The sequence below is a fragment of the Symsagittifera roscoffensis genome, unplaced genomic scaffold (genome assembly GCF_963678635.1).
Source record: "Symsagittifera roscoffensis unplaced genomic scaffold, txSymRosc1.1 SCAFFOLD_303, whole genome shotgun sequence".
NCBI classification, from domain to species: Eukaryota; Metazoa; Xenacoelomorpha; order Acoela; family Convolutidae; genus Symsagittifera; species Symsagittifera roscoffensis.
Genome location: NW_026971165.1, coordinates 1 through 11123, shown reverse-complemented (window position 1 = coordinate 11123; position 11123 = coordinate 1). Strand labels below are relative to the sequence as shown.

The 11123-nt window shown below is 36.2% G+C and overlaps 1 protein-coding gene across 1 annotated transcript; it reads right to left on the bottom strand.

The window, feature by feature from the left end:
• Positions 1–8581: 8581 nt before the first annotated feature.
• Positions 8582–11104, bottom strand: LOC134856233 (uncharacterized). Its single transcript, XM_063872578.1, has 3 exons — positions 10839–11104; positions 10262–10553; positions 8582–9282 (listed from the first exon to the last, which is right to left on the bottom strand). The coding sequence occupies exons 1-3, from the start codon at positions 11078–11080 to the stop codon at positions 8989–8991; spliced, it is 828 nt and encodes a 275-aa protein (XP_063728648.1). The 5' UTR covers positions 11081–11104; the 3' UTR covers positions 8582–8988.
• Positions 11105–11123: the final 19 nt, after the last annotated feature.

Below are 11123 nucleotides of genomic sequence, written 5' to 3'. Positions count from 1 at the left end.
GACCGTTCAATTGTTGCGCCAGTGTGCAGATATCGCAAGAGGATATGAAAAAAAACTGTTTGAAGGGTTCGTGGAATACCTATAGAGAGAGAGAGAGAGAGAGAGGGGACACTTTATTGTTTCAATATACTTATGCAGTTGCAGAACTGATTGTATAAGAATCTAGTGTACAATATTACGCAATGGTTATATAACATAACAAGAAAAAACATAAATTACTACGAGGTTGAATCAAATATTTGATTTAACAAAATAAATGTCCTTGGATACGGAAAGACTCTCCTTATTGGGTAACAGGGTGTCATCTTTTCCTATGATGAAATTTTTAATCAGAGTTTTTGTCAATGTGTACGGCAGTTTTCGATTAAACAAGGTTCGGATTATTGTGTTAAGGTTCCTGATTGATGTAAATAAGAAAGACTTACGAAGGAAATCAGTTTTACATGTTAAAGGGAACAGTAATGTTCCAGTTCGATGGTTATAGCGGAATTCAGAATTTGGGAATCTTATATGCGTGAAAGCTGGGGCATCGTTTCGGCATAACCTGTGAAGGTAGTGTGCTGATCGGTACTCGATAATATTCCGAGCAGTAGGAATTTTGTGCTGTTTCCTTAGAAGTGTAACGGAATCTCGTTTGCTTATATTCATTATTATCCTGATTCCCCATTTTATTTGTTTTTCGAGTTTCTCAATATTATCTTGCGTACATCCGTTTAAGAGCATGCATGGATAGTGCAAATGGCTCAGTACAAGAGTATTTAACAGGAGAATTCTAGTACGCAGAGGGATTTCGTCACGGATGCATTTTATCGTTTGGATTGCTGTAGCCATTTTTTGTAAAATTTTGTTAATTTCTTTGTCGAATGTTAAGCTTATGTCAATATTGACGCCGAGAAATTTAACTGTCTCTGTTAAATTAACTTGATAGTTTCCAACTTTCAATGAAAGATTTTCAGTTAGTTTCTTTTTCGACGGTGCAGAAAATACAATGAACTGAGTTTTGTCTATATTAATCATTAATCGATTTAAGTGAAAATACAAGAGAATTTTATTGAAATTGTTTTCAATGCTCTTTGTTGCTGTTTCGGGATCTGAATGAAAACTAAGCAGAGTCGTGTCGTCGGCATATTGTACTAACGTACATGATTTGTCTATTGTTTGTGGTAAGTCATTTACATACAAGTTGAACAGCAGTGGTCCTAGTACAGTACCTTGGGGAACACCTTGCTCTAATTTAAGCCAATCTGAGTGTTCGCCGTTTACTATTGTCAATTGCTGTCTGTTTTCTAGAAATGACTTAATAAGAGTTGTTGCTGACTGTTCAAAGCCAATGTGACTTAGTTTCCTTTCAAGGACTGAATGAGAGAGTGAATCAAATGCTTTAGATAAATCAAGAAATGCAGCCGCTGCTATGTTATTTTTATCGAGATGGAATCTGATTTTTTCTGTTGTGTATAAAAGAGCATCATTAGTTGAATAACCTGGACGAAAGCCAAATTGTTTTGGATTTAGAATATTGGAATTTGCTAAAAATTCGTGAATTTGGGATGAAAAAATTTTTTCAAACAACTTCGATAGAGTGGGTGTAATAGAAATTGGACGATAATTTACTGGATCTGTCGAGTCGCCTTTTTTGAATATGGGAAAAACGTGTGCCTTTTTTAAGGTATATGGGAATACGGATTTCGAGATGCATTCATTGATAATCATCGTAAGAATTGGGTTTACAGTATTAATGCTGTCTTTTAGAGCCCAAGCAGGGATTTTGCTTGGTCCTAATGGCTTGTTTAAGGGAAGTAATAAAACTGCATCTTTCATTTCTTTGTGAGTTATGAACCTGAATTGAAAGTGCCTATTTGTTTTGCTGTGTACACTGTACTCAGTTGGTACATCTATGGGAGGATCTGCGTTTTTGTATTCTCCTAATGTTGAGAACCTATAGTTAAGGAAATTTGCTTTCTTCTTATTTTCAATTATAGTGTCGCCAAACGAATTCCGTAGATCACCTATTTGCGTTGACTGTTTCATGGTGTTCCTGATAGAGTTTATGAAATTCCATTGTTTTTTTGGACAGTCAAGCATTTTGAATTGAGCTGTTTTCTCTTTCTTGTATAAATGTTTTAGATGATTGTTGTATTTATTTCTTATTCGTTTATAGTTTTCAAAATTGGCATCTGTTCTTGATAATTGATATGCCTTTAGAAGATTTTCTTTTTCCTGTTTTAAAGGTCTATTGACTGAGTTAAGTACTTTACCAGACAGCTGTAGCTGCGGTTTATTTCGGATATACTTCTGCTCTAGTGGTGCGTGAGCGTTTAGGGCATGCGAGAAAATATCTTCAAATTTTATTAACATTTTAGAGATATCGTTTTCTTGGTAGACGAGAAACCATGGACTCTGTTTAAGTTCCTCGCAGAACCTATTTTTACAATAATTGGTTTTGTTGAAGCGAAAAGTTCGAATTGGAATGGTTTTTTCGAATCGTTTTAGTTTGCTAATACACATTGTTATTAAATGGTCCGTGTTTATAGGTGGTTCTGCTACAATAGTTTCTTTACAAAGAGATTTGGTTGCTATAATGTTATCTAAAATGGATTGGCTGTTTTTAGAGTTGTATGTCGGTATCGACTTATTGGTTATTGACAAATTGTATGGTTTAATAGAATCGCTGAGAAATTTAGCTTCATGTTTATTCAAGTAGTTAATATTGAAATCTCCCAAAATCGTAACATCTCGCGCTTCGGAGGCAGCGTAATCGATACCCTTTAGTGTATCTTCTATAAAAATTTCCTTGAATTGTTTGTGTGGATTGTAGGCAATAGCAATTATCTGTCTTTTTGATTTTTTTGAGATGATTGGGCTATATTCCACCCAGAGTCCTTCAAAATGGGAGGGACGTAGATAATTTAAATCTTCTCGAATCTTAGGGTTAAATTTTTTCGGAATAAGAAGAAGAGTACCACCACCTGCGTGTTGACCAGTGCATTTTTTGTTACGGTCGCATCTAAAAATTTCATGGGTTGTTTTGCAGAATGAATAAGTTTGATGATCGCATGTTTCGTCAAGCCAGGTTTCCGTAAGACCGATAATTGTGTTTGAGTCAATTATTTCTGACAAGAAACGCATTTCCATGTGTTTGTTCTTTATGCTTCTACAATTTAGAGTTATATATTTGAGGAAGTTGTGGTGTTCCTTTGCTTTGTTTGCCAGGATTTCCTATGAAAGTGCGGGACCTGGACTGACTTCGATGTCCCCACATTGAAGAAGCAGGATTTCCAATATTCCAATCTGAAAGGTTAGTATCACAACTGCGCAATAGATGCCAGCTGTGAATCTAAAGTGGAGGTTAGACGTCATGTTTCTAGTTTTGAGTAGTGCGGTGCTGTTGGGTTCATTGTACTTAATGGGAAGGCTAGTTAAAAGGGAGAAAATAAGGAGAGTCTTTAAAAGCCATTGGCTAAACATAAATTTGATAGATCCAGATCATTGGGTAATAGACTACTAAAACAGCATTAGTATGGATAGTATCTATTATGGCGTAAGTCATAATTACTACGATTGGTATTCATATAATTGTAGGTTTGATTGTTGCTGAAACCATGGCTCGCAAGACTCTTTGGGTGCTCGGGGCCCCACGAGACTTGGCTTGAACCAGGTTTCATACGATTCCTCTGAGGGTGCGCTGGGCCCCTAGAGTTGGAAGTATTCGGAGAAACAACTCGAGGTGATAAGCTGGATAATGGTAGCACCTTTTCCATGATTGCATTTTTTAAAGTACTAACAGAACGCATCAAATGTACTTCATCAAAGAAGATTGACTGATAGTCGTTTATGCTGACAATTTTATCGTATATAGGAACAATTTGATACTTTTTTTTCTTAAATTTATGAGCAATAAGGCTGTTGAATTCAGTTATACGTTTACCACTTACAGAATCGGGTCCCGATTTCACAGGCGGGACTTGGCATATATTGATTATTGTAGGTGAAAACTTTGTCTCAATTTCACTAATGGTGGCGCAAAAAGTTTCAAATATATCATCTACAGGTTTGTGTAGTTCCCTTGTGAGTGAATTGGTGCCGTCCTGGAAGGTTACTGATTTCAGCTCAGTATCGTCGTACTTTTTCACAACTGATTGTTTCTCGCTGCAAAATGACCCGCGGTAAGAATGAACGGCCACGTCTTTGGGCAGCTCCTTCGTGTCAAACTCCGCTAAAAAACTCGAACCAATAATCAAGTTTTGAGTATCAGTGGGGATTACTTTGGCAGCAAAATCAATAGGTGCTCTGAGTCCTTTTGCGTTTTGATTACTGTTTGGAGGATTACTGGATGTTGCTAGTACATTGACAAGGTTATATATTTGAACGTAGTACTTATCTTTTTGTTCGGGATTGAGTTTCGTGAAGTCGTCGGGCAGCATCAGAAGCATTGGTGTTGACATTGTGTGAAGCCAGGAAAATGCCAGGAATAATGGTGCTGTTGGTGTCAAGGATAATATGCTGAAGTTAGTAGTCAGTGCCCAAAGAATGGCAACTAGTGTTTCATCACTCTCTATTTAATAAGTTTATCACAACTTTTTCACAAAGTTTCCACAAAATTTTCTAAAAAACAAAAGAACGACAAAAAGGAGATACAAAAACAACAAGAAAATCAGAATTCTATACTTATTACACGAGGTTTCTTATGTTTTCAATGAAAACTAATTCAACATTATTGGTACTTAAATTGAATATAGGGTCGCAACGGTGTCGCAAATTAGAACTAAAAACATATCTGAAAAAGCTTGAAAACAAATCGACGATCGCTGACCTTTTAAATCCTGATTTTCCGAAAGTGATGATTTAAATAGTTTGAATTCAGAAAATTAATGGAGCACAATAGAAAGGAAAAAAAAAGCGGAGGGGGGTTGCATTGTACGTTCTAAAGTCTCCCAATTTTATTGCCTCATGAATGAGTAAGATCTGTAAATAATTGGAACAGGCGTCAATTGATTCAAATTAGAACTCCTGAAGTGATATATCGCAAGCTCATTGAGTGATATAACTTTGAAAAAAATCAAGTTGTTTCCATAGCTTGAATTGATTCTCAAAAATTTAAGGTTCTCAAGCAAGCTCATCGAGCGATATGAAAGTTTGAAAAATGTTGAGTAGCTTTTGAAATATTTCATAACATGAATCGCTTTCCGTTAAGTGAAACTTTTGAGCAATATCACCAGGTTATTGAAACTCAAATCATTTCAGACCAATTCCATAGCCTTAATCGGCACATCCTCAATGTGATAAAACTTTGAAAAACTTCAGTAATGTTTCACGGCGAGAATCGGTTCGGAAAAGCTTAAACTAGTCGAGCAATCAAGCTCAAATTCAAACTCTATTTCCATATCCCAGTCGAGCAGCTAGAAAAAACTGCAAAAGTTTGAAGCTAAATTATTGCTATTTCATGACAAAAGAGAGGTTTGGTGTATTTAATTCGCTCGTTTTAGAAACGTAAAAACTCAAGTTCAGACAAAAATTTGGCGGTTACTGTCTAGCCTTGAAGTTGATTCAATTTGAACTTGCCTAGAGTGCTGATTTTGTAAAAAAAAAACATGAGGAATAGTCTAGAAGCAGAACATTCTTATAGTCCAGCTGAGAGTAATTTATAATTGTTAAATTGAGCCCATAGCAACTCAAAACGACCTAAAAATAAATAATCAATTTTAGGATATCGTTGAAACAATTTAACTACATCAACACATTACTCTATTTTCAATACAGAGGCAAATATGCGCTCCGCAAACACAAGTGAAAAAACAAAAAAGCGGCTAAAGATTAAATAAAAAAGAAAGAAAGAAGCCTCAAATTTGTAAAACTTTTGCTATGTGACGGATTCGAACCTGCGACTTTGGAGTATCACGTTCTAGCATTTGCACCACATGTTATGGAAAATATCGCAACACTAGCTACAATGATGCAGTTATAGATGTTAATAAATTGCCAATGCTATACGGCAAAAATGCAACCAAATATAAATAAAACAAGACTGCTCGTATCAGGGCAAAGCCCTGAATGTTCCGACTGCCTTTTAAGTTTTGTGGAGCAGCAGTAATAACATAAAAAAATTAAATGAAATAAAATAAAAAGAATTTTTTTTTTAATTTGAAATTTTTTATGAAAATCATCCCCCCACACGCCATATAAAGTACAAAAAGAGAGATTTCGTTCCTTGTAACAAATAAATTATGGCAAATAAGCTTCGTTCAACCAATTTGGAACGATTTATAAGACGGATTAAACCTCCGCTTACGCGTTAATAGCGCGAATTATATCGCGCGTTAATTATCCCAAATTGGTCAAAATGGCCGAAATGGCAATCTTTAAACCCTCATAATTTGACGAAAAATGATCACAGGTAAAATATCTTTTCAAATTTGAGCTCAGGACAACAATACCTTTTGAATGATATAAAATAATTCCGTCAAAAATGGCTAGTTAAAAAGTCGAAATTTGTCTGAAGAAAAAAAAACCCACCCCGAGCACAAATATTCCGTTACTTTTGTATCGAAAGTCGGAACAACTAGTGCTAAGTGCGGCTTTGAACTTCAACATGTAGCATAAGAATTTCGTGTCCTTTCCATTAAGCAACAGACGCCGAAACTGCCACCAAAGATAAGCAACAGACGCCTATCCGGCGAAACTGCCACCAAAGATAAACAAGACTGCTCGTATCAGGGCGAAGCCCTGAATGTTCCGACTGGGCATTAAGGTTTATGGAGCAGTAATATCATTAAAAAATTAAAAGTAATAAAACAAAAAGAAAATTTTTTTTTCAAAAATTTTTAATTTTTTTATGAAAATCATCCCCCCACACGCCATATAAAGTACAAAAGGATAGATTTCGCTACTTGTAACAAATCAATCATGGCAAATAAGCCTCGTTAAACCAATTTGGAACGATTTCTAAGACGGATTAACTCTCCGCTTACGCGTTAATAGCGCGAAATATATCGCGCGTTAATTGTCCCAAATTGGCCAAAATGGCAATCTTTAAAGCCCCATAACTTTACGAAAAATGATCACAGGTGAAATATCTTTTCAATTTTGAGCTCAGGACAACGATACCTTTCGAATGATATTATAAAAATTTCGTCAAAAATGGCTAAATAAAAAGTCGAAATTTGTCTGAAGAAAAAAAACCCACCCCGAGCACAAATATTCCGTTACTTTCGTATCGAAAGTCGGAACAATAACTAGTGCGAAGTGCGGCATTGAACCTCCACCTTGTAACATAGGAATTTCACGTCCTTCCCTTTGAGTCACGGACGCTCAACTAACGGCAAACACTAGTCACCGATAGAGCTGAGAACAGATCCTATGAAACTTCCAACGCTATAGATCGTGATTATAGAAAAAGTGCCACCAAATAAGGCAATACATTTAATGAACACTTTTATTTGTGACTTAGGTTGGAAAAAATTGCATCGTGGTATCACACTACGCTTCGCTAGTGAGTTATAGGCTATTCTAGGCTATCTTTGAAAATATTTGACTTCATCGCCACATCACGCTAATTGTTCCGACTTTCGGTACGAAAGTAACGGAATATTTGTGCTCGGGGTGGGTTTTTTTTTCTTCAGACAAATTTCGACTTTTCAACTAGCCATTTTTGACGGATTTTTTTTTATCATTCAAAAGATATTGTTGTCCTGAGCCTAAATTTGAAAAGATATTTCACCTGTGATCATTTTTCGTAGAGTTATGAGGGTTTAAATATTGCCATTTTGGTCATTTTGAGCAATTTGGGACAATTAACGCGCGATATAATTCTCGCTATTAACGCGTAAGCGGAGATTTAGTCCGTCTTATAAATCGTTCCAAATTGGTTGAACGAAGCTTATTTGCCATAACTGATTTGTTGCAAGGAACGAAATCTCACTTTTTGTACTTTACATGGCGTGTGGGGGAATGATTTTCATAAAAAATTTCAAATTTTAGAAAAAAAAAATTCATTTTATTTTATTTCATTTAATTTTTTCATGCTATTACTGCTGCTCCATAAACCTTAAAAGGCAGTCGGAACATTCAGGGCTTCGCCCTGATACGAGCAGTCTTGTTTTCATTTAAAATTCAAGGCTATCGTTAAAACTAGTAGTTAATCGCTAAATCAAGTCAATATTCAACAGAATTGCCAAATCTAGCAATTACCCGTTGACTTCCGCGATACACAGTAAGTCAAAAACCATGTCTGACGGAAATATTTGACAATCTTGAAATTCGATTACTCGTCTTCAGGTAAAGATTAGAAAACTAATACTAAACTTACAGCACAATAACTTGCAATGGACGGTATTAAAGAAGGATTTGCTATTTTAACTTAAACTTGTCACCAACTGAGCATGTAATACCAATTTGTGTTGTGATACCTATTTTTGCATTAAAAAGCAACAGAATTCGAACTGCTCAACCAAATTGGTCCTAAAAACAGTTTCTAGTCCTAGATCCGATTTCTATTCAAAATGAGCGAGTTGCAAATGAAAAACTATCTTTGCAATATAACGCAGGAATGTTTCTACGCAAGAATGAAATCGATGAACACGTAGAAAGAGGCATTTGGAACAGCCCGACGCGTGCGCACGAATCTCAAATAGAAAACAAACGCACAAAGAACCGTAAATTGTACAAATTGAGCACAGATACAAAGGGTAAAAACACAAAATGATATGGATAATTTCGTAAGATCATAGTTAGAAAGACAAATGAACGAAGTGAAACAAAAAATAAAGGAAGATATAAATAAAACCATAACTTTATAAATGCATATGCAAAATACCTCTATAAGTTTAAGTATCTTTAGCATTAAAGTTAAATTTGAGTTTTACTGCGACACAAAAATTGCTTTTAACTTAGTTTCTATAAAAACGATTGTTGCACTTGTTAAATCTCGACTCGACTTCTTTAATTGTCGAAACAGTTTTTTCATTTTTTGCAGTTTGTCCAAGATTGTGACCTTTATATCAAACTTGAGTTGTTCTTCAACTCGAAAGAGTTTCCCGCGCTTTTCAGAAAGGATACCGAGTGATGGAGAGTGTATCTAGTTTGGCGCATGTCACCATTTGGTAAGATTGTCATGGAGGAATTCGACGCTGTTCTAACCACCATTAATTGATCTCCTGGGTCGTCGAAATTGCTGAACTGCTGAGAGGGGTATGTACTGTTGGTTAGACTACCATTGGCAGCTAGATCTCTCTTCGCTTGTAGAATTTTGCTTTGGGTCACCTCATCAAGATTCATTCCAATGATTTCCTGGAATATAAATTTTGTATCAAAACTATCAAGTGTATACAGGGGCGGATCTAGGATTTTCTCGAGGGGAGGGGGCGGATTTTCAAAAAATTTTAACGACCTTTTTTTTTAGGTCGACCGAATTGATTTGAGCTCTCCCTAAGCACGATTTAGTTCCTGTTTTGGCCAAATTTTCCGCGCCGCAGGCAAAAATTTAAAAAAACAGTCCAAAAAAGGCACTTTTTGGAAAATTAGACACTTTTTGGAAAATTTTGACCAAAAAATCGGGTTTTTTCGGCGTGCGCTCCACCCTCAAAATTAGTATATATTGGCGCCAAAGGCGCCTTTAGAAAAATTTTAGGGTCGGTCGGCCAAAAATGGATTTCTTAAAAAGTATCAAAGGGGGGGGGGCCTTTGGGTCGGCAGGGGTCGAATCCCTGGGGGGGGGGGGGGGGGCGTCCGCCCCCCCCCTAAATCCACCCCTGAGTGTATAATTAAATTTGACAACCCAATAAAAGAAAATCAACTTATTTTGGAAAAAGTGACCATTTTTTTTATGAAATCTAAAAACATCATTTTTGTGTATTTCTATTGTTTGTATAAGAACTCATGTTACGTGCAAAAGATTGTTTATTTAATCGTTTATTTAAAATTCAACGTAAGGTCTTGATTGGATTCGATTTATTGATATCTAAATGCAATTTAAAATTTAGAGAACGTTTTTTTGCGACAGCTGTTCGGCAAGCAATCACAATATTGGTATTTACTTGATATTATATTGATATATCAAAAGTGATCGGTTTATGCCAAAAAACTGAAAAAGCGATAAACCTAACTTTTTATAGCTTCACTTTTGTTATAGCTTCACTTAAGCAAATATTTTCCGAGCGATTTTTTTTTACTTTTTGATTCGTTATATTTAGATGATTTCCAACTAATCGCAAGCATCATCAGCGATCAATCAATTCGGTTCAAATCAAATACTTAGGAATAAACTAACGTGATCTGCTAGATGTGCCAGCTCTCCCGTATGTAAAATATTTCTCGACATGAAACACTCAATCGCGTAGCTACATCCGATACGGTTCAAAAAAGCCGCAATACTTGTATCTGCGAAATCTCCGTGATCTCCGAAATTCAAATCTAAGTTGTCGTCCTGTGGACCCGGAGAGGCTGGCGGTGTCTCGGCCAATGCGGGGGTGGACGGTGGCGCGTTGTTATCTTCGGAGTTGTGTTGGTTCTCATTTTGATGGTCGGTTTTAATGAGAGAAGAGAGGGCTGATTCGTTATCTCTAGAACAGAATTAAATATGTTACTTTATCTCTTTCAGCTATACTTAAAAAACTCAAAATCAACAAGAAAAATTAAACCCCCAAAAAAATTCTTCAAAATCTAATTTATACTGAAAGTTTTTGCTACTGTTAAGAAAAATTTTTCTTACCTTTCTACTTCATTTTATTTAACACCAGTCAAAAGCTACTAGATCAAACTGAAAAGCAATGCGGCAGATTTCAAAAGCGCCTTCAAATAGCTGGCTGAAACACTGGAGCACATCAAATGAAGAGGATAAAACTCACTGATTGTTAGCTGACTGTGTAGATCCCAAACTCCCTTGCAGCTCCTCAAACAAGGCCACATCTCCATTATGCACACACAGTTGCTTATAGAGAGCAGAGACCAGATTGTAGTAGTACTGTCCCTTCACTGGAATGTAGAACACGTCATTGCTGCAATTAGGGTCACTTCCATCGCCTGAAGATGTGGTGTCATGCTTGCGTCTCTTGGCTGAAGTAGGGCTGCATGCCATTGCCATTGTCATTGGGTCGCGCAACGCAAGCGATTTCGATCCTATAAAATAACAA

Bases quoted from the DNA above. Each gene is read 5' to 3' on its own strand.
- LOC134856233 (XM_063872578.1), bottom strand. From the start codon at position 11,080: ATGACAATGGCAATGGCATGCAGCCCTACTTCAGCCAAGAGACGCAAG. The intron at 10,554-10,838 runs GTGAGTTTTATC...ATTCTGTTCTAG, and splicing joins ACACAGTCAGCTAACAATCA to AGATAACGAATCAGCCCTCT. The intron at 9,283-10,261 runs GTTAGTTTATTC...TTTATATTCCAG, and splicing joins TGGCACATCTAGCAGATCAC to GAAATCATTGGAATGAATCT.